The 23,921-nt window shown below is 32.0% G+C and overlaps 5 protein-coding genes across 8 annotated transcripts in view; 2 read left to right on the top strand and 3 right to left on the bottom strand.

Annotated features, from left to right (window-relative positions):
* Positions 1–475: 475 nt before the first annotated feature.
* Positions 476–1,521, bottom strand: LOC125870118 (protein BOBBER 2-like). The gene is made up of 2 exons (XM_049550473.1): positions 1,293–1,521; positions 476–927 (listed from the first exon to the last, which is right to left on the bottom strand). Exons 1-2 carry the CDS (start codon positions 1,519–1,521, stop codon positions 476–478), a joined length of 681 nt encoding a protein of 226 aa, XP_049406430.1.
* Positions 1,522–2,883: 1,362 nt separating this feature from the next.
* LOC125870641 (protein BOBBER 1-like) lies at positions 2,884–4,171 on the top strand. Its single transcript, XM_049551122.1, has 2 exons — positions 2,884–3,220; positions 3,733–4,171. The coding sequence occupies exons 1-2, from the start codon at positions 2,884–2,886 to the stop codon at positions 4,137–4,139; spliced, it is 744 nt and encodes a 247-aa protein (XP_049407079.1). The 3' UTR covers positions 4,140–4,171.
* An 855-nt stretch (positions 4,172–5,026) lies between these two features.
* LOC125870636 (stress response protein NST1-like) lies at positions 5,027–7,726 on the top strand. 4 transcript variants are annotated; one of them, XM_049551116.1, is made up of 3 exons: positions 5,027–5,497; positions 5,732–5,928; positions 6,120–7,726. In XM_049551116.1, exon 3 carries the CDS (start codon positions 6,129–6,131, stop codon positions 7,449–7,451), a length of 1,323 nt encoding a protein of 440 aa, XP_049407073.1. In that variant the 5' UTR covers positions 5,027–5,497; positions 5,732–5,928; positions 6,120–6,128; the 3' UTR covers positions 7,452–7,726. The 4 variants fall into 4 exon arrangements, with proteins under 4 accessions (XP_049407073.1, XP_049407071.1, XP_049407072.1 ...); XM_049551114.1 differs by lacking the exon at positions 5,732–5,928 and having other exon boundaries at positions 5,028–5,682; XM_049551115.1 differs by lacking the exon at positions 5,732–5,928 and having other exon boundaries at positions 5,028–5,497; positions 5,966–7,726.
* A 757-nt stretch (positions 7,727–8,483) lies between these two features.
* On the bottom strand, positions 8,484–13,279 carry LOC125870639 (probable magnesium transporter NIPA2). Its single transcript, XM_049551119.1, has 9 exons — positions 13,023–13,279; positions 12,737–12,945; positions 11,932–11,988; positions 11,580–11,670; positions 11,245–11,405; positions 10,023–10,150; positions 9,790–9,927; positions 9,456–9,548; positions 8,484–9,069 (listed from the first exon to the last, which is right to left on the bottom strand). Exons 2-9 carry the CDS (start codon positions 12,861–12,863, stop codon positions 8,872–8,874), a joined length of 993 nt encoding a protein of 330 aa, XP_049407076.1. The 5' UTR covers positions 12,864–12,945; positions 13,023–13,279; the 3' UTR covers positions 8,484–8,871.
* A 5,837-nt stretch (positions 13,280–19,116) lies between these two features.
* Positions 19,117–23,921, bottom strand: part of LOC125870633 (disease resistance protein RUN1-like) — a 32,150-nt gene continuing 27,345 nt past the window's right edge. Inside the window, exons 4-5 of the mRNA XM_049551110.1 lie at positions 20,320–20,595; positions 19,117–20,237 (exon numbers count right to left, since the gene is read on the bottom strand). Of these exons, the coding sequence (XP_049407067.1) occupies positions 19,314–20,237; positions 20,320–20,595 (1,200 nt within the window). The 3' untranslated portion in view covers positions 19,117–19,313. The remainder of the gene's footprint in view (positions 20,238–20,319; positions 20,596–23,921) is intronic.

The following is a 23,921-nucleotide window of genomic DNA, read 5'->3' on the forward strand; positions in this document are numbered from 1 at the left end:
TTTAAGAATTTTGAACTGACATTAATTGTACAATATTTTTATATCATCAAATTAATTTGTATTTATTTAAAATATTTTAAAAGTTATAACAGTAAGTGTATATAATTTAGGTCCATAATAATAATACGTTAACCCTAATTATTTTTTTGTTTGACCATTAGCTGAAGAAAAAACTAATGAGTTATAAAATTAAATCATACGAAATAACAATGACAATTTTATCATGGCCTTCTCACTACCGATCCAATGCAAGGATAAATATCTCAACAAATAAAATATCAACAAGTAAAAGTATTTAAAATACCGCACAAATTAATCCAAACATCATAATTAATTTTAAAAAAATCAAAACACATTAACCAAAACAAAAAAAATCCTCATAAAATCCAAAAAAAAAACCCAACAATAACATAAATCTCTAAAAATACTATAATATAAAAAAAAATAAATCAAAATCTACTAAAGAAAAATGCAACTATTCCATCATCCTAGAATTTGGCATCATCATCTTAGCATTACCAAAATTCTTAGCCATATCAGGATTTTGTTCCATAAATTGTTTAAGCATATCTTGATTCTTAATCTCCTCACTTGATGGAAGTCCCATTTGTTTTTGTCTTTGATCAAACATCATTTTTTCAACTGCTGCTCTTGTTTCTGTGTCCAAATCAGACAATTTACTTGGTTCTGGCTCAACTTTTTGTGTGTCAATTTCTTGTCCACCTTTGAATAAACTTTTCCACCAATCAGATTTGTTTTGTTTTGTTAAAAGAATTGATATCTCTTTTTGATCTTCTAAACTCCAATAACATTCATCAACTTTAACTCCCTTGAAATATTCACCATCTAATATTAGTGGTTGGTTTTTTAGTCCAACTTTGAGAGTATTGGTCTTGAATTCCACAATTATGAATCTTGATTTTGTACCTAAGGTAAAAAAAGTAAACAAAATTGGAACTTTCATTAAGGACATTCAGATACTTTATTGTATATGGCAAAAAAAATCAATAATCTATGTAAAAGGATTTAAAATGTACTAATAGATTGTCACGATTGAAATTTAAACAAGTGATCTAAAACATATTTTTGGACTCGGCCCTTTTAATTTCATTAGAGAGATTCGATTATTTAAACCAAGAATTCATACAAAGGGATTTATTGAACGTCACACTTAGAATTTAAATAAGATATCTAAAGCAACCCTAAACGTAAAGGGATTCAACGATTTATATATAATCAGAAAAATTTCTTTTCGCCTTATAAAACACATAATAAATTAAATTATTATATACCTGGAGGAACAGGGACATTGATGGTAACTTCTTGAAGAGATTGTCCCCATGAATAATTCTCCATATCAAGTCCATTGGACTTATTTGGCTTAAGTTTCTCTTCTTTTGGGGTTGAAGATGAATGCTCTTCTTCTTTGGGGGCTAAAGTAGAAGAATTTTCTTGTTCTTTCTCAATAATCTCCATGGTTTGGTCTTGATTTTCTTCTTGATAATCTGAAAGAATTGCCATTCTTGAAAAAAATATTAAACAATTTTTTATCACAAGTAGAAGAGAAAATTATGTGAATTGATGTGAGAATTTTGGGAGAATAATTGGGTGTATATATAGGGAAAATAAAATCCGTTTTTGTTAAGAATTAGAATCCTTGGTGTAAAAAAAAAAGAATCCTTAGTGTAGTTGGAAAGTCCTTAAAGTTATTATTAACCGACTTAATAACCTTTTTTTCCTAATTTTTATTTATTTATTTTCTAGAATTTCGAATTGTAAAAGTAAAGAAAAATAAATATTTAGTGTGAATTAAATTTTATATTAGAAAAAAGGCAAGTATTATACTTTTCCTAGTAAACCGACTCTAGACTTCTTTTCCTAACTAATTAATAATGCTTTAGGTAACTTTTTTATTTTATTTTATTTTTATTTTTAATGTTACTAGTTAACCAAAGAGATAGATAAAATTAATTTATTTTTTAAATATAAGACTTTGTTTGAGTCCTACATGAATAAATATTTCTGTTAGATAATCGTATTTTTTAAATATGTCTTAACCAAACGAGGGGTGTAGTGAAATAGATAAAAAATACTTTACTTTTTAATTATAAGATGCAGTTCAAATCCTAGATATATAAATATTCCCGTTGGATAATGGCTTCCCTTAAATATGTCTTAACGGGAATTGGAATTAATCGATTTTTTAATACGAATATTAAATATTGAATGGAAAATGAAAAACAACATGGAAATTATGTTTAATTCCCACAATGTTGTAAGAAATAAGGGGCAAGACCTTTTATTTCTTTTGCTTGTCGTTTAATGTCCGATATTTATATTAAAGTCTCTATTAATTTGAATTTGCGTCACATGACCCTCTAAAGAAGAAGGGATGTTATTGAAAAAATAATAATCTGTTTTTCCATAGCTCAAGCCCTAAATATGACATCTAATTAAGAATTAAAAAATTATATTTATCTTACTATAGTTCTCTCTGATGAAGAGTATTCAATCTAACTTTTGTAGGACTAAGATAAAGGGAATAATTAATACTCCTTTTTACTTGAATTATATAAAATAAAGACAATTTATGGCTAACATTGAGTTTATAATCTATTCATGACTAGTGATACAAAATTTCGAATTTTAATTCAAATAGATAATATATCATAGGTTTTTTTTTTAATATCTTTATTCTGAATTGACACAATGTTTTTAGGCTATAATTCAATCAATAACGAGTCTTACGGTATGTTGTTGTTGTTATTAACACTCAGATTTCCTTTTCTTTCTCTAATAATTTACTATAAATACACTCCTTTTTTAATTTTAATTAACACACCAATTCACTAATTTTTTTCCTCTTTTAATTTACTAAAAAAAATGGCAATTCTTTCAGACTATACTGAAGGTGAAAATCAATCACAAGCCAAAAAGGTTGTTGAAGAAGAAAAACAAGAAGAAATTAAAGAAAATGAAAATCAAGAATCAATTAACACTTCTTCTTCTTTAGATTCAAAAAAAGAAGAAGAAAATAAGAAATTAAAGCCAAATCAATTTAATGGTCTTGATATGGAAAATTATACATGGGGACAAACTCTTCAAGATGTTACTATTAATGTCACAGTGCCACTTGGCACAAAATCAAGATTTTTAGCTGTGGATATCAAGAACAATTCCATCAAAGTTGGACTCAAGAATCAACCACCAATTGTTGAAGGTGTGTAATTAGATAATTTTGTTTATATACATAAACGTCGAAGCAGATTCAGAATTTAACTTTTATTGAAATCGATAATTTTTAACTTATAAATCTAAGTTTCGTGTCAAAATATTGAGATCAGATGAATTCATAACTTTTTAAACTAGATTCGCCACTAGATAGACATGAAATGGGATTGTCACACCTTCTAAGGTACAAATGAGTTCTGAATATTTTTAGTATAGGGTTTTTTTCTCCAAATAACCAGTCAGATTTACTATTTTAAAAAGTCATATACATAAATTATACAAAAGTTATATGCGCATTATACATATATTATACGTATGTTGTCTATTTTTAATTTAAGCAGCTAGTGACCAGCTATTTAGGTTAATTTTTTTTCTTCATATATATGTTTGTACTTCTTATCGAGTTAAACTGGTTGTTACTTGCACTATGCAATAACTTTGTATTCATCGAAATAATATACGAACAATATCTCTTTAAATACGGTTTATTTTGCTAACAAGGTGAACTATTGGAGCCTGTGAAAGGTGATGAATGTTTTTGGAGTTTAGAAGATCAAAAACAAGTAACAATTCTCATGACTAAAAGGAATCAATCTGATTGGTGGAAAAGTTTGTTCAAAAATAGCCCTGAAATTGACACACAAAAAGCTGAGCCAGAGCCAAGTAGACTATCAGAATTGGACTTAGAAACAAGATCAGCAGTTGAAAAAATGATGTTTGATCAAAAACAAAAGCAAAAAGGATTACCAACAAGTGATGAGATACAAAATCAAGATCAAATCAAGAAGATTATGGAAGAAAATCCTGAAATTGCTAAACATTTTGCTAATTCACCTGCTAATGCTGATGGTAAAGGTGGAATGTCTAATATTAGGATGATGTCAGGTGGCGGCGGATTGATGCGTTAAGTGGGAACTTGATGATGAGTCGATCTATCTATATGTCTTGTTTTTACTGTTATATCATAAGTTATTTCATGTTTTAGTTTTTTTTTCTATTATTTTTCGAGTTCGTGGATTTGGAATTATGATCCCAAATGTTTGGAAGCTATTTTCCTAGTTTTAGTTGTTGAAACATGATATATAATCACGTGTGTTGACAAGCGATTTATTTGTTGGAGATGAGTCGATCCACTTACATGTTTCGATTCTACTTTCATATCAAAAGTTAATTACATCATGTATTGCTTGACATAAAATGAATTATGAATTTATTTGTCTTTAATCGATTCTTTTTCACGATTTGATAAATATTTGATAAACCTATACTATTCTCTCTTTTTTTTTCATGTTTAAGTTCTTTTCTACTGCTTTTGGGGTTGGCGTAATTGGAATTAGACATTTCTTATTCATTTTTCAATAAACAATATGTAATTAATTACTGATATAAAAATTGAAAATAAAATTTGTCAAATAAACTCATCAAGTTCCAAGATAAGTTCGAAATTGCTTTTTAAACCCATATTTATTTTCATAGTGTGACCAATAATAGATGTAAAAGGCCCGAGAATGAATTCACTGCCATATGGCTAGACAACTATTCCTAGCAAGACATTTTTTCTTTGGTCTTAACAAAAATGATTCTATCAATTCAGAATCTGTAGTTCTAAATAGGAAAAAAAAAGTGAACATCAAATGCAGTTATAAAAAATTCCCAGCCACCAAAAAAGTAGTAATTGTTATAAAAATATATTTTAAAAGATCAAAATAAATTAAAATAAAATACTATAAGGGCAATAAAGTCATTTCACTATGTGATTCCTCTTCAGCTCCTTGGAATCTTTTGTAAACTGATCTCTGCTCATTGAACAGTAAAGAAAGAAATGATTTTGACACAGTTGAACTACTCACTGCAGAAATCAATCCCCACAATCAAAACCTTAAAAACTCAATTTCCATTTTTGTCCCTTTCATCTCCCTTCAAATTTCTCCACAAAAAAATTTCCACTTTATCACACTACTTTACTTTTCCCAATTCAAGAAACCTATTATTGGTTTAAAGGTCAGTTTTTTGATATATATATGGGCTATGGCAATATTCTTTCTTGATTTTATATGGGTATTTGCTAAAAAGTTGTGATTTTGGGTATACCCTTTAGCTTTTCTTGGACAAATTTTGAGTTATTTGTAGTGTTGATTGATTTTATTGGATTTGTGGTAAAGAGCTGAAATTTGGGTTTTGGGTATTTGAGTTGTTGTGTATGTGATTCTTGAGCTGCTTGGAGTTTGTTGATTTGAGTAGTGGAGTTAGTTTTATTTGATGAAAAGTATGTTGGTTGAGAAAAGGAGTGATTTTTAGTAAACCCAGTAGCTTTTCTTGGACAAATTTTGAGTTATTTGAAGTGTTGATTGATTTTATTTGAGTTTGTGGTAAAGAGCGGAAATTTGGGGTGTTGGGTATTTGAGTTGTTGTGTATGTGATTCTTGAGCTGCTTAGAGTTTGTTGATTTGAGTAGTGGAGTTAGTTTTGTTTGATGATGCCACTACCAAGAAGGAAAAAGTTTGTTGGTTGAGAAAAGGAGTGATCTTTGGTGCACCCATTAGCTTTTCTTGGACAAAATTTGGGTTATTTGTAGTGTTGATTGATTTTATTTGGATTTGTGGTGAAGAGCTGAAATTTGGGGTTTTGGGTATTTGAGCTGTTGTGTATGTGATTCTTGAGTTGCTTAGAGTTTGTTGGTTTCAGTAGTGGAGTTAAGTTTTGTTTGATGATGCCACTACCAAGAAGGAAAAAGTTTGTTGGTTGAGAAAATGAGTTATCTTTGGTACACCCATTAGCTTTTTTTGGACAAATTTTGAGTTATTTGAAGTGTTGATTGATTTTTTTTTGGATTTGTGGTGAAGAGCTGAAATTTGGGGTTTTGTGTATTTGAGTTGTTGTGGAGTTAGTTTTATTTGATGATGCCACAACCTAGAAGGAAAAAGTGGACTGAGGCAGAAGAAAGAACTCTAATTGATAAGTATGGTGAGATGTTATGTGATGGGACTTTAGCTAAAATGAAAACTAGGGAAAAGAAGTATAGACCTATAGCTTTACATGTGAATTCTGTGCACAATGTTCGTGATCCGATCACGTATCCATGGCAATGGACTTGGAAGGATGTGTCCACTAAAGTGCAGAACATGAGGCATCAGTATACACTGGTGAAGCAGAAGATTAAGAAGCCAAACTCTGGGGAGGAGTCGGGTGCTGGGGAGGAGTTCGATTGGATGGAGGGGCTATCTCATTGGTCGAACTTTTTAAGGTATAAGGAAGTGTTTGGGGATGTCAATACACTTGTCTTCAATTGTAGCGACTCCATGGCGGTTGTAGGAGATGGAAATGAAAATAGTGGGGGATTTGATGGGAGTGGTAATGGTATGGGGATTGATCAATTTGGGCATCTAGGTCATGCTGGGGATGGTGATTTTACGGGAGTTATTAATGGGGTTGATCATGGTGTTACAGGTATGGAGTTTGATTATGATGGAGAAGAAGGAGAGGAGAATTTCAATGGTAGTATCAGGAGGAATAATCATTTGAAGGAAGATGCGGATAGTGGATTTGTTTACGAAGACATCGAGCCAACTGGATCTGATACGAGAAAGAAGAAGAAACTAAAAGGGGTGGAGAAGAGGGCGTGGGGTTTTCTTGCAACGCAGTTGGCACAGTTAAAGGAAATGGAAGCTCGGTTTGAGCAGCGTGAAGCTGAGAGGGAGCGGGAGCGGCAGAGGAGAGAACATCTTAGAATAGAACTTGAACAAGAACGTGAGAGAAAATGGGAAGAAAGAGAAAGAGAGAGGGAGGAAAGGGAGAAGGCGAGGGAGAAGTTGCAGAGACAGAGAATTCAAGAATGGGAAGCAATGGAGAAGGAAAGTGAGGAGAGAGAGAGGAGGAGACGAGAGGAACAGCTTATATTTGAGAGAGAACGTGAAGAAAGAATGCACAAGAGGAGATCAGATTGGAAGAAGAGGATTGACGAGATGTTAGGTCAGCATCGAGTTGAAATGAGCCAGGTCCAGACTCGGATACTTCACGAACAACAAAATCTTACTAGTCAGCTTCTTGGAATTTTTTCTCAGTGGACTGGTCATCCAACTGGGCTTTCTGATCACACAGGAGCTAGCAACCATTATCTTTCACAAATGATGCAAAACTTGCACCATGTCAACGGAATGGTTCACGGTGATGCAAGGGTTGTAGATGATGCTCAAGAAGACCAATTTATCGTTGATGGATAAATAAAAGCAAGCTCCTTTTAGTATTTACATCGATCACCTGAATAGGGAAGGTGCATGTACCTTGCAAGAGATGAACATGTGTAAAGGTCAGTAACTTGTAATTGTATTATTTGACATTAGGTTTCTACTCAGAGCCTATGTATTTGAATAATGTTTCCCATATCCCCTTTTTAATGTAGCCAGTATAGAATGTAGAGTTCTCGGCCTTTAAGTTTTTATGTCGCCATTGTTCAATAAAATATTTTGATATATTTATATAATACCATCATTTTTTTTAGTGAACTTTCTTATTTTGTTGTTGTTGTTGACTGGTTCACAAGTAGAATTTAGTGTGCATTTCCAGCTCTACCCTTGGTTCCAAAAGTGTCTCTACACATCTATGTAGGTGGTAGCTTTATCTGCTTTTTCTGATTAGTGGAACATATGTCATCTTGTACGAGAACTCCGTATTTATCACATCTTCTATGAAATCTCTGAATGTACTCCTTAGTTATCACCAAATGGCTCTTAGGCCAAAAATGATGTTAAAAGATGAAACTAAACGACTATGTTAGATAATCACTATTTACCAAATGAGCTCCAACAAAATCTCGCGTTGAAATAGGATTAAAATGTTTGGTCTTGGACCAAAAATATATGCTGGTGATCCAAGACTTGAAGAGTTTAACCTTGATTTCTGTCGTCATATTATAAGTTTATGCTCTTATTTCCAGGCTACTACAATCAAAAACTTGACAATACATGTTGAATTGCACTTGCACACTATGTTGTTCGAACTCTTCTAGAATACCACCATGTGCGTGCTGGATCCTCCAAAAGTAGTGCATTTTTGGAGAATCCGACACGGATATGGCAGCAATTCTGAAGAATCTGAGCAACAGAACTTACAAGTATCAATTTGATGTCCTCAAGATTCCTCATGACATACACAACTCATAATGCATTAGAATGATCAATGTAAATTATCTTTAAAACATTACTTACCTATCTATTATAAATACAACAATAACTTGAACCAAAAAGAAGTGAAAGACATTGAAAACCAACTGTACAAAGTAACAAGAGAATCTCGATACAGGCAATGACCTGTATACACAAGGAAATGCTAGTCTGGAACAACAAAATTTCAGTTCTTTTCTCATATTATCTGTATATATATTTCGAAGAAGCATGTCAATTGGATATTGGTTTCCACACTGTTAAATCTTTCGAAAGCCAAAATAACAAAAAGAATGATATTGAAATGTCCTCCTAGTATAGCATTGGCTTCAACCTGTCAAAAACCATCACACCTCATTTTCGCCTTCTGTTTTATCCAATGAGGAATGCTTCTATCTTCCTTCTTTATGAGTGAGTGTCTCCATCTTCCCTGTGCTCTCGTGATGATGCAATTACCGATCAAAACCCTACACCATTTTCTTCAAACCTCAACTGTAACTTTTGTGGTTTCACTTTCTTGCTTATAATCCATATCTGTTGTTGGAACGATAACAGGTAATGGTATGGATGGATTGTTTCCCATGTCCTTTGTTTTGTGAAGGAGAAAAGTACCACAGAGGATAGTTACAAAACCACATAACTCTGTAATTATCTGTGTCGTATTCTGATGAACATAGTCCTGAATCCCAAAACGTATCACCAAAATTAGAGAAGTGTGGAGTTACAACTTTCCGATCAAATGAAAACACGAGAACAATACAGTATATACTCATTAGAAAATAGATAAGCTGATAATTCAATTAGGGTTCATCTTCCTAACATTTCGATTACAAATGAAATCCTTTGTCATGCTTCTTGAAAAGCAAGCAAACTTTCTTTTCTCTCAAACATCATTTCTTTCCCTTTGAAACAGTCAATTTTGATATACCTATTTATCCAGTAATCCGCAGTATTGTTTTATTACTGTAACTACAAATGACCAATCCATGTGATCTCAAAAAAGTGGTAACTGATAAAACTAAGAATTCTGAATAGCCATAACCACAAAACTTAATGTTGAATCACCTTAAACATTATCATGCTTGCAAGAATGGTCAGTGTTGTAAACATGACGTAGTATATCGGGGAAACCACAGCGGTGTTAAATGTGTCAAGTGCCTGCAGAACATACAATAGTCATGTAAACATTTATCTTTTAAAAAAAAACAAGTATCAAGTAAGATGAGACAACTTTAAATTTGAGATTGAGACGTAGTTGATCAATTGATATGGTTTAGAGAAATTATGTAAAAATGGCACTAGATGAGAGGTATGACTAACTTATTCAAACCAAATCAACATATCAGAAAACCAATTTTACTTAGAATTCTAAAATTATAAGGGAAGGCAATGTGAGTACCTTGTTCAAATAGTTTAGCTGCAAAAGGCAAAAGATGAGGACAAGCACTATAAAAATCCATGTCTCAAAATACTTGAATTGATTTTGCCCTCCAATTGTGAGCTTTATAGCAATTCCTATTGCTTTGACACCCATAACCTGAATAACCACAAGAAAACAACCATGAGATAAGATGTATGAAATGTACGCATGGAACAGTGGACTACTACAGTACATGAAAGAGAATAACAGACCGTGAGAGAACCCGCAAGTGAACAGATCCCGATGTAGACAACCAAATGAGACTGCCCAAAACGAGGCACATACCGGACAATAAGGATAAGTACAAGCACCAGAACTGTGAAAGTGTAGGCGAGGAACCCTGTCCTTATCAAAAACCTTTTGGTTAGTTAACATAAACAAAGCATGGATCTGGTTTGTAATTTGTAAATCCATCACTTCACTATACTTAAATGGGTGAAACCAGGAAGGATCAAAGAGGTTTTGAAGTGCTGGAATAGAGATGGAAATGCAGGAAGAAAGGAGGAGAGATGGAAGATGGTCCCATCATGTATATGGTGGACAGTATGGCTAGAGAGGAACCAGAGATGTCATGAAGGAAAGCAGAGCAACATACAAAGATTTAAGCTTAACTGTTTAGCTCTGTATTATTTTTGGTGTAAACAAGTAGTCTTAGATAGCTCAGAAGTAATCAGCACAACTATAGACTGGCTGTAACTTGGTAGGTATAGGAGCCTATGTAACTACGACACTTTTGGAGGGGAACTACACTTTTGAGGTAGTATACCTGTGGATAAATATAGACTAACTCTTACTTTTATCAAAAAAAAAAAAGATTCGTTTGTTATGTAAGTGTTCAGATAGGTAAATCTAGAGTTTAGAAAGTCAGTGGGTTCAAAATGGTGTGGTCTTGTTAGATGTATATGTTTTTTCGAAAAGATTTCATATCTATACATAAATTAAAAGCGACGACATTTGGCAGAAGGTGCAATTAGCACGCCTACATCGACTTGCATATGCATCAGGCTTGTAGGTGTGAAATTATGATGAGTGAAGGTGTTGAAAGAAGACGAGTTGTCTTGAAAGACCTACAACTTCTTGGGATAGATGCAATGGAAGAAAAAGATCCATATACCTGATATCTACAAATGCAATAGGATTCAGTTTTGTTAGAGAACTTATTATAATTTTTACTACTATTTAACTCATTTTCCCTCTATTTTTATTTGGTATGGTGATGACATTAGCGAGCTTATATGGAGAAGTGAGGATTCACATAGTCGACCCAACTTGTCTGGGATTGAGGTGTAGTAGTAGTAGTTGTTGTTATTGTTTTGTGTATGTCTACATAGTCCGAGCCGAAAGTGATGGATTCAAATTGAACTGGCAGAACCCGTGCTAGACTCACCTCTGCGAATAATGGAAGAATGTAACTGACAATCAACTTGAATATACCTGGCTCTGTTGCTAGGTACCAGACATCCTTGACAGATTGAATACTCTTCTCTAATGGGGCATGTAAGACAATAGTGACTGATCCAACCACGCAGAGGAGACAACCAACTATACCAAACATATGCAACCTCTCCTTCAAAATAAAATGGGCTAACACTGCACTGCACATGAAAGTTATATCAGTATTGAACTATAGAGTTATGTGTTCGGACTCTTCATAAATGCTACTGGATCCTTCAAAAGTAGTGTATTTTGGAGGATCTGACACAGGTGCGGCAGCACAATGAGCTTCTTTGATTAAGAAATCTACCCAGTGATGCTACATAACGACGTACCTGACAATCATACTTAAAGCTCCTAAAGGTGTCACGAGTACTGCCGGGGCATATGCATAAGCTGCAAAGTTAGCTCCCTCTCCAACAATCACTACAAGAAGTCGGAAGATTAGCGTTAAATAAAACCATCAGTATTTCACAGATAAGTTCATATATCAGACTCCTTAAGACAACTTATCCATGAGTTTTTTCATGATATTCTGTGTTTTTTCTTCCTAAAGCATGTTCCATAATACATGTAGGTTTTCTCAGACATACAACAACTACAGTGCAATCCCGAGCAAGTTGGAATTGGCTATATGTTCAATGAATTCATGCTAAAAGTTATAAGAATGAGTTATATGACTCTTACTAGATAACATTCCAGCCCACCAACAAGGTTCCAACAAGTAGGAATGGCCTCCTGAACCTGTTTCAAGATTCAACATAATTGGTAAGTCATAGTAACAGGGCAAATTTGCCTAACCTCAACAGCAAAAAGAAGCCAAATACTTTGATTGTATTAGACTTTTGGTAGTTCCTCCAGTGTTTGCAAATGATGCAGTATTCTAATAACTACCTTTGAATGTCTAGTACCGGACTTATAATAGTATTTTGGTAGAATGTCTATGTGTGTATTTGGTTGGGGAATGGACTAGTGGTCTGTTTATATAGACTTGAGCATTCCTCCCCTCATGAGCTAGCGTTTGGGGTTGAGCATATCACTGCCCAGTTAACCAAACTAAACTATATGTATTTAAACCAAATATGACAGTATAACCACTGTGAAGTTTAAAGCAATGAAGGTTGTTACAAGTATGTTAAACTTGATCACAACCCAAGAAGTCATGCTAATGTAACTTTGAGCATCAACACATAAAAAGGGCAGCGTGGTGCACTAATGTTCTCCGGCTATAACCAGGGGCCGAGAAAAGACTAAATCACATTGAACTTGCATTTCTGCGAGAGACTGTTTACAAGGCTAGATGACATACAAGAATAATCAGTCCCCACAAGGACAAAGACATATTCCCATAATTGGCATAAGTAAACTACTCTATACAAAGTTAGCCACGTGTCACGGATTCTCTGCATACAAAAGTCTGGTATTTAAGGGGAGAAAGAAACAAGCCTATTATTCATCGAGTTTTGAACCATTTTCGAGAAAAAGAATAAACCTGCTCTTTTTCCATTTGCACCAGCTTTCTTTAGACCTTGTTTTTTGATAACAAAGCTGGAACCAATAAAAATACTGGATGATATTGCTAATATAACACCATGAACATTATCAGATACTCCCTCCATTTAATTAAAAATGGAGAGAAATAATAATAAGATAATAATTCTTGATATTCAAAAGCCAATTCTTTCCAACAAATAAAAACCCCTGCATATCACAAAACCAAATTATTAATTACACATACAAGAGAAGTAATTACAAAGCAAAAAAAAAAAAACTCAAACCTTATTCTTGATAAATATCCAAGAAAATATAAAATTTGGTAGATTTATAATAAAGAATGGATTATTTTTTTTAGTTATGTTGCTAAAATATATATCCTTTTCAATATTTTTCAACTTTTCTTTGACGAGTTTATTTGTTTGTAAGAAATTATGGAAAAGGAAAAATGTTTCTTTTTTGTTTTTCCGCTCTCTTTCTCTCTCCTCTTTCTGCATAAAATTGCAGAAATGAGAAGAGAAAGAGAGGGAAGAAAGAAGAAAAGAGATGATATCTTTTTTTGTTTAGAGAGAAATTAATTAGTCCTTTACGCGATTTTTAGAAGAATTTAAAAAAAAAAATGCTTCAAATTACATTAACCACTTATTTTATGGATTTTGCTCCTATAATATTGCATGTGTTTTTTGTCACCTTCAATTTTAGCCTCTAATTTGTATGTTTCTAGATATGTAAAGTTTATTCAAATTTTAATTCTTAGTTAAAATTAAGAAGTTCGACCCTCACTAACACTTTGATTGAATAGTTGTTATGTATTGTTTCGTAATGTATCATATCATATTGCGTTATGTTTATACTGTATCATACAATATTGTTTTGATAAATATAATGTTTGGATAAATTGTACCGTTCTCTGTCATTACATAATATGACATTCTCATAATGAATGATAAACAACCCATCAGAAAACGAGGATATGAGATGGAACTACTATGAAGAATTCGATCACACAAAATTGGTATAAGTACTACCACATAAATTGAGACAAAATGAAATGAGTAACAATCAAAACAAACATAATACTTAAACTAACAAAACAATACAACGATAACAACCATCCAAACAAGGTGTAAGTACGTACCACATAAATTGAGATAAAATGAGTAATTTTTTTTAACTATCAAACAAGACTTCATATTAATTAATTAGACTAATTAGCTACTATACTTAATAGTCCATTAAACCATAACTTATGTAATTAGTAAAACTAATTAGATTAGATTAGAACTTAAACAGTTAGGGATTTTTTCTGGTCTAATCAGCCATCAGTCATCACACTCTACCAGCAACACGCCGCGGCGGCGGCGTCTCCAAGTAAACTCGAAGAAAAACCATCACCGTTGAAAGGCCGAACGCTACCAGAGTCGGCCATCCGTAATCGAACTCCTGTAATCCAAGATGAACAGAAATGTAGCAGAGTCCGTGCAAAATCCCCAAATCAGTACTAACGGCCCTCGTCCTCACGATCATCAGGGAACAGAAAAAGCCTACGGCAGCGGCGGAGACAGAGATGAACACCGATACTGGAGGAATGTTGAGATTTTCTTCCTTCAGGAGCTCGAGTATAATCGGAGAGGCAATCGGTCCTATGGCGTTGAAGGTGGAAGTGTAGTGAGGTACAATCATCACTGCCGGAAAAGGATTTACATTGCGGAGGACCGATATGAGTCCGGTCAGAAGTACCGGCACTGCTACGGTGGAAACGAACCACAACGCGTGGATGCGAATAGCAGCCATGGCTAGGAGAAAGAAAATCAACGCGAAAAATGACCAGATCTTTTGCTCCGTTCTCATTTTCGTTTAGTATTTTGAGAAAAATGCAAATGTAAGGGAGTTGAAATGTGATCGGAACCAAGCGAACTCCCAAAATCCCGTCGGCGCAGCTCCGGCGTGTTTCCGGTTGCCGATTGCGCCGATTGGGGAAGAAGGGTTGCTTTGTGTTGGGACCCACAATTCTATCCTTTGGGATTAGTCATAAAAAAAATCATATACCCCTAGTTTTAATTTAAGTGGCACAGTTAAAATTAGGGGTGCAAAAACCAAATTGATGATTAATCAAATTGAAAAAATTATTCTTACGTTAACGTTAGTGAGTTTTAATGGTTTTATAAAAATAATTATCGGATTATTAATTTGGTTTTACTTTTTTAATCTTAGATTTTTGGATAAATTATAACTTATTAAGACAGTAGTAATTTACTATTTTACTCCTATATAAATATTAAATATTAATCTCAATATCTTACTAGTTATTGTTTTTGCCTTTTAGCTTTTGATTCATATTTTATTATAACTTTGAGTTTACAAAACGTCAATATCAAAAGTAATAACCATAATCCTCTTAATTTCTCTTTGTGTTGCACTTGTATAGTTCTTTTTATGTTAGTTATTATTGTTTCAGCTTTTTACAAAACGTCAATACCGAAATTAATAACTGTAATCCTCTTAATTTCTCTTTGTGTTACACTTGTATAGTTTTTTTCATGCTAGTTGTTAGAGATTTCAACTTTATGAGCTTTCTGTAAAATTATTAAATTCTATTATTATCTTATGGCATAAAATTATTAGAGAAGCTACACATTTATTTAACAAGCATTATTTATTGATTAAATAAAAATTCAATAAAAAAAAATATCTTATTAGTTTCGTTGTTAGTTTAGCATATCTAAAAGTAAAAAAACCAATAAAATTAATAATACACCAAGTCGAACCGACCAATACACATGGGGAGAATTAGGTTTTGGTTGGTGGACTAGTGCGGTTCCCCTGGTACTCACTACTCTGTGTCTTCCACTATGAAAAATAAAATAAAAAGTAGTAGAAATAATTGAACCATATGTACCAATCCACAAAAAAAAGAAAACCAAAAAAACAAAAATGGAAGCTCCAAATTTCATAAAATTGTTCTATTTCTTCACATTTTTTCTTACCATTTTATTCATAATTACATCTGTTAATAGCCAATCACAATGCAATGATACAATAGCTAAGTGTAATGAAGATATGGAGTTTTTAATGGAATCTGAAATTAGCAAAAGATTTCTTGCAGAAAGAAAAAAATATATTTCTCCTGGAGCTTTGAAAAGAGATCAACCGGTTTGTAACGGCGGCGGAGGCGGCCAACCGTATTCACGGAGCTGCCTTCCGGCGCCGTCGAATCCGTATAGTAGAGGTTGTTCTAAGTATTATCGTTGTAGAGGTGATCCTGAATGAGTATATGAATTTTATGTTTTTATTTGTGTCTACCTATTATGATGTTGTATGTTGTTGTGATTTATGATTGAATTTTGCTTTTTGGTGGGACCATTTCGCGATTATCTTTGTGCAGAGGTCATATATTCTCTCTCTATATCGTTTCAATTTTATCACATGTGTGCGAAGGGAAGTTTTGGTGGTGTTGTTGATATTGTTGATGGATTCATTTTTTGAGTCACTACTTAAGTAGTTAGGCGGATTAGGATTTTGAGTTTATGTGTTTTAGAGTTCAACTTGATTGTTTTATTTACTGAATTCTTGATAGATTATTTATACATATTAAGTGAATTTATTAATAGCTAAAGTTATTGAGTTTTGCTGAACTCATAGCTTCTACGATGGATCTGCTCCTCTTAGTTACACTTGGGAAATTTTTCTTTGGATGAGAATTAGGATTATGATATTTTCTGGAATTGATGTTTTTGATTGGTGAATGAAAAATATGTTTTTAGCAAATCAAGTTACAATAGTTGGATAAAAATTTTTAGTATTACATATTGGTCAGCTTGTTAATTTCGGTATTAAGTAATTCTAATAAATAAATGTTGGGGTAGCATAAATCCGGCATATGTTAGTCCATGATCAAGTCAAAATTGATAACGAATTTGAGCTTTGAGATTTTCAGATTTGAGGTACCCATCATAAACTTTGAAGATGTTGACAAGGATTTAGCTCAAACTATTACCACTTGAGCCCCCATTTTTATACACTTTTTGACTTATATGGCACACTTCGTAATCTACGTAGTTGAGGCGCGTGGGAGATGTTTGGATGTCATGTAAGTCAAAAAGGTGTACAAAACTATAAAAAAAAAAAAAAAAGAGCTCGGAGTGGTACAGGACATTAGTTTAGTTAAGGTGTGTCTCTGAGATTTCGGTCATAGTCTAGAAAGGTACTTGTGCCTTAGAAAGGGATAAGGCACAAGTACCCCTAGACTATGACCAAAATCTCAGAAACATATCTAAACTAAACTGAGGTCCTATTACCTCCCGAACCCTTTTAAAAAACAATATACACCTTTTTAACTTACGTGGCATCCAAACATCTCCTATGCACCTCAACCACGTGGAGTCATGGAGTGTGCCACGTAAGCCAAATGTGTGAGTTCGAGGATAATAGGACCTTACTTTAGATAAGATGTGTCTTGAGATTTGGGTCATAGTCTAAGAAGTTACTTGTGGATTAACATCTTTTTATTGTTTACTTCAAATCAATGAATTATAATATTCATTATTAATTTATTTATTATAGTAGTACGTACTAGCAAATTGTGAATTGTAATTCATCCGTCTCAATTTGTCTATAATTTTTTGGCATAAGACACAAGTAACTCCCTAAATTATGATCAAAATTTCAGAGATATAACTTAACTAAACTAAGGTCCTATAACCCCCTCTCCAACCCATTTTTTTTTTTTTTGTAATTTTGTATAGATCACTCTTACTGCACCATTGGTCCTATACCAGCATATTGACATAGAGGCGAATTCAGAACTTAAAATTTATGAATCCTTATAAATATTTAAAATTTATGAATGATAATAATTGAGTTCATAATCAAATTATAATAATTATTTTATGATTTTCTTAGTATATATAAATAGTATGTATAAAATCTATTGAGTTCACATGAACCTCTTTATAGTAAGGCAGACAAAATCAGTAATTTTGATCCAAATTGAACTTTGTATTTATGATAAGAAATTTGTATGTTATGTGTAAAAAAATTATCCCAAACCCGACCAGTAAATGTTTTTTTATAAAATTCAGAACCTATAAATGTAAATTCGAAATGCCAGTAGTAGGCATAGTATTTGGAACAAAGAAAAGCAAGGGAATAACAAACATTATCTTCTGCTCCAACAACTTCATTTTCTTTATAGTATTTTTGGAAGGAAAAAAAGGAATAGAAATTAAATATTATCAGAATGCCAACCAAATATTGATTTTGTGCTCTATCCTTGCTGTGGGGAAAAAAACGAAAATGTAATTTATTTATGCAGTTTTTTAATCTTCCAGGGGTCCCATTTTTCTATGGATTGAATTATCATAATATCTTATGACAAAATACTGTAAAATGGTGTATAGTCGTATGGGAAATATAATATTTGTATATTCCTCAAAATCATGATAATACCATTTGTTTCTAACTTTTTAATTGTACTAATTGAATAGATGAATTGTACAATATACTTTTGTTTAGTTCAAAGTTTTCCTCTTTGTACTTTAAGCTTGTGTGTCACGTCAATATAGGGTGTCCATGAGACACATTAAGGGTGAGTTGGAGTGTTTAGCTGTTAGTTGAGACGTCTAGATGTACACTTTTAATTAGTTATGCTTGTGAAATTTTAATTGGATGACAAAACTAGGATCGAAGTTTCTAGTGTTTGGCATCTGACTGATGAAAAAAAAAAATCTGAATGAAAAATACTTTTTAGCAAATCAGCTTGTAGTTGGATGAGAATTTTGAATAATACAGATTGATAGAAGTGTCTAAGGTGTTATATATACAAATACTTTAAGAACAAACTTTTTTTTTACATAACGAACACAAGAAAATAAGTAAGAAACCTACTTATTCTCCGGAAAAACATTTTCCAAAAAGACATTTTAGAGGCATTGTTATCATTTGGTAGATCCAGGTCCATGGCCTATTTCCATGGAACACATTTTCCATGGTACTGAACACACTCTCAGAACTTTGCTCGTTTATATCCACTGATACGGACCTCACTTGTAGGATTTCATTGGATATGTTGTCGTTGTTTGAGTTGATATGCCCTGCTGAAAGTCTTTGTGGGTAGGAGGGAGTATAAGAATGATCCACAACTCCCGGCAAAGATGTAACATTACCATGTTGGTCCAAGTATAACAGATGGATCCCTATCTTCTTTGCTATGCCTCTGCCAGTTTCATTCTCTACTGTTATCTGTTCCCCGCCCTTGATGTTCAGGCCTTTAAAAAGTCTATCATTTGAGTAAGATAAGTAATATACACATGATACTTCGTGACTGTCAGATCTATCAAAAGACCAACTCCATGAAACACCTGAATGCTTTATATGGGCAATAGTAACAGTGAAGTGTTCGAGCTCATGTACATCGCAATGGCGGCAAACAAACCAGAGAACCATTCCTAAGAACTTGTTATTATGTCCTGTGGGCATAGTCAAACAGATAGATGGAGCTGTTACTTTATTGCTGCACCAATCTGGAATATCATTGCATTCGACACAAATTCGTAATGACAGCTTCATCAGACAAATTAAGACACAATTAGATCATTAATTATTAATGTGATACGAGAGAGAGAGATCAGAGAGGGAGAGGGACTAACCTCATACCATTGATGTTCTCTAGATGGAAATGATAGAGCAGGGGCACTAAAGAAGCCTTCATTGAATGGATTCTGCAGACAAGTACAATTAGCCATGTCCATCGTCCCAATTGAAGGGAGGTTGTCCAACCCGGTAATCTTGACCAGTTTTTGGCAATTCCTAAGTTCAACAATTCTAAGGTACTCTAAATTTGATAATGATGGGAGCGTTTGAAGGTTCTCACAATCTCTCAAATACAAGCACGCCAACAATGGTAACTTGGAAAAATCAAAGGGTAGATAGAGGAAATTGTTGCCGCTCAAATCTAAAAGAGCTAAGTTGGATAAACTCTCAATATTCCTAGGAACATCACCCTCCGACAAACCACAGTAGGAAAGGCGTAAACAAAAAATAAATTTTGACAAGGATACTACGGGGCGTACTCTTGTTTGAGAAAACCTCCTTTTGGCCTCTAAGTATAGATCTCCTATTTCCAAATCTTGAAGATTTCCTAGCATTTCAACAGATCCAGGCAATTCTCTTATACCTGTTCCAGATGCCCAAAGATGTTTTAGGCTTTGCATATCTCCAATATCAACTGGCAGTGTTTGTAAAGATGAGCAGCCATGAATGTGCAACATTGTAAGGGATTTTAGCTGGCATATGCTGCTCGGAAGATCCGTAATCTTTTTGCAACCATACAATTTAAGATCAGTTAATCTGTCCAAATTTCCTATTGATGGATGGATCTCCTTCAGACTTGAGCAATTCTCAAGCAGCAAAGTCTCGAGACTTCTTGAACCCTTGAAGTTTGGAGTTCTTCTGAGGCGCTTGCAATCAGAGAGATCCAGCTTTTTCAAATTTCTACAATACTAAAAGTAAACAAAATAATATTTTTTCAATAATTCTTTCTCTTAAACATGACACATAAAATTGCAGAATTGAGTAACGAACCTGCAAATTCAAACCAAATTCTTGGATATTGCTCCCTTTCATATTCAGAAATACAAGTTTCTCAGATGGAAAATTTGATGGTATACATTTTAAAGGACATCCTTCCCAAGACAACCATCTGAGCTCCTTGGACAATAGCTCAAAATCTCCACTAATATGTAAGTCGTCGATTTTAAGCACCCTAAGTTTTTTCATTTTCCGAAATGCTTCGGTGCTTAGATTCACACCCTTTAATGCTTGTTGTTCTACCACCAATATTTCTACTTTTTTAGAACCCTGCAATTTAGTAAAACGAAAAGTACTATAAGACCAGGTTTAAGTATGATAAATTAAGAAAGAGAAATGCTTTGTACAAATTGAAGGTCAAACAAAGAGAATAAATTATCTACCAATAAAAATAAATTTACACATTATATCCAACTAAAGGATATTTATTTGATAAATTTGCCTTTGATAGTTTGAGTGTTTAGACTTCAGTAAATGTTCATTTCAACTACAGAATGGTGCAAACATTTGGAGATAATTTACTAACCGGATAAGAATTAAGCACAAATGCATGAATTATAAGTAAATATATAGCAATATCATATCATATACTCCCTCTGTCCCAATTTATATGACTCACTTTTCTTTTTAGTCAGTCCCAAAAAGAATGACACATTTCTATATTTAGTAACAATTTAACTATAAAATGTCTATTTTAACCTTAATGAAATGATTTACAACCACACAAATTTCTATCATTCATTTTGGACCACAAGTTTTAAAAGTCTTCCTTTCTTTCTTAAACTCTGTGCCGAGTCAAACTACATCACATAAAATGGGACGGAGGGAGTATCATATATTATATCATATCATATCATATATATATTACTATATAAGAAGAGGGAATAAGTATTCAGCACAAGTCAACATGTGTTCCAATAAAAAGAGGGAATAACCAATATATTTATAAAAAGAAATGACATATAAAATAAAATGGAGAGAGTATTGGTTTTTCAAAATGGAAAAGGACAAAACACATATAAAATTAAAAGACATATAAAAAAAAGTTGGTTTAACTCTCAAACATAAAAAGTAACATATGTTATTAAAAACTTTAATAAAAAGTACTATAATTTACAATAAATAATAACTTAAAATATATATTTTACTATATAAGAAGAGGGAATAAGTATTCACCACAAGTCAACATGTGTTCCAATAAAAAGAGGGAATAACCAATATATTTATAAAAAGAAATGACATATAAAATAAAATGGAGAGAGTATTGGTTTTTCAAAATGGAAAAGGACAAAACACATATAAAATTAAAAGACATATAAAAAAAAGTTGGTTTAACTCTCAAACATAAAAAGTAACATATGTTATTAAAAACTTTAATAAAAAGTACTATAATGTACAATAAATAATAACTTAAAATATCTACAAGACAACAAAAAAAAGACTAATTTTTGTACAGCTTCTGTCACATAAATTAGGATTGGGATGATTTTAAAATTTTAATTTTGGTTATACATTATAAAATAGCCAAAAAATTGAATGATATAATTTTTTTAAAAATAACCGAATGAATCGTCCTATCAATAACCCTAATGTTACTTCTACTCTGTTTATTTTTACTTAAATTTAGAAAGATATGCTTCATTTCAACCCTCAATCTTATCGCTACATTTATTTGCTATTTAAAATTGAAATTAAAAAGACAAATCACAAATAAGTTTCTATATTCGCTCACTTATGAGCAAAATATATTATAACAATACATAAACTATACTCCCTCCGTCCCATATTAGATGGGCACTTCCAACTTTACACGGTGATTAAGAAATCATTAATACATTGGAAGACTTCACCATTTTGCCCTTTGTTTATATCAATGCACATTGAAATGAGTTACTAAAAATACACATATAATATAGGAATGATCATATTAATTGTAGGGGTAAAATGGAAAAGAATTAATTAATTCTATCCTAATTTAATAAGTGCTCAAATAATATGAAAAAAATATTTTTAGTAAGATTCTCATCTAATATGGGATGGAGAGAGTAACAATATAACTTTATTAATGTTGGGCCCGGGCAGCGCTCGGACTTTCTTTACTAGTATTACAATAAGCATGAACAAAAAAAGTTGAAAGTTGAATTACGATTTTACCCCTTCTATTAATTAAATTGTTATAAAATATTTAAATATTTGATTGTATAAGTTTAATTAAAATGTTAAATGACTTTTAGACTTCCTACGATTAATTCCTAATTAAATATCTAATTTATTAATATTTCATCTATAATCTCTCTCTATATATATATATAAAGAAAAAAATAAAAAAAGTCTATACCTAAATTGCTATACTTTTCCTCTTCTCATAACTTTTTCCTTTAATATAATTTATGTGGATAAAATATTATCCTTTATGATAAATAACGAAATTTAATAATTTGAAGGGTGCAAATCTGCAAAATAGAGACACACACATTGATAATGTCCTCTTGATTATTATTAAAGAATGACTCTAGCTTCACAAATTTAACTTCATTGATGCTTAATTACGTGATAAGAACTTTAGTTGTTTTTTCTACATAGTTTGCTAACTTTAATTTTCTTTTTCCTATTCTTCATTTATTTACTATTATTTTCTAATTACTTATTCAACTTTTATACTCTTATATTCATAACTCTCATCTTTTCATATTCATAGCCTCTAAATATTTAAACTAACACTTTAAGATATCTTTTGATATTCCTTCTATTCTATCTATATAAATTCAACTTCTTTATCTCATGAAATCCCTACCAAGATTATTAGGCTATTATTATTTTTATTCTATAGTTAAAGTAGATGAAGAAGACTCTTGAATTTTGATAGGCTATGGAAGGAATCGATAAGAACTCGGAGAGTTATGTACTAATTTTGTACTTATTTTTTAATCTATATATGTATCAGTCTTATAAGAATAATGTCTACCTTGTATTTTTTCTTAAATCTGTTTCTTTTTGTCTTTTTTTTTTCTCTATTAGACTTCTTAATTTAGTTTTCTATAAATGTTTTATTGTCGTAAGTCTTTATTATTATTTTGTAATTGTTGCATTTTATTGTTCATTACAATTTACATATATATTTTCATGAAATTTTATATAGTCATTCTAACGTATCTATAAAAATTCACATGAAACACACGTGCGAAGAAACTAGTATTATTATAAGTGGGAAGGTTTTAGGTTCAAAGTTGGATTACTATTTTACCCCTACACTAAAATTAAATATTATAAAATATCTAATAAATTAAATATTATAAAATATCTAATAAATTAAATGCTAAATTGTAATCACATCATTTTATACTAAATACTAAATGTAGAAAGATGTTAAGTCAAAAATTATTATTATTAATAATAGTATTTTACCCCTACACTAAAATAAAATATTATAAAACATCTAATTGATTAAATGTTAGATATTAATCACATCATATTATACTAAATACTAAAAATGGAAAGGTGTTAAGGTAATTTTTTTTAAATTATTATTATTAAAATTATTAGTAATAATACTAATACTAATACTAATAATAATACTAATAATAATAATAATAATA

This window comes from Solanum stenotomum, chromosome 7 (assembly GCF_019186545.1).
Source record: "Solanum stenotomum isolate F172 chromosome 7, ASM1918654v1, whole genome shotgun sequence".
Taxonomy (NCBI): Eukaryota; Viridiplantae; Streptophyta; class Magnoliopsida; order Solanales; family Solanaceae; genus Solanum; species Solanum stenotomum.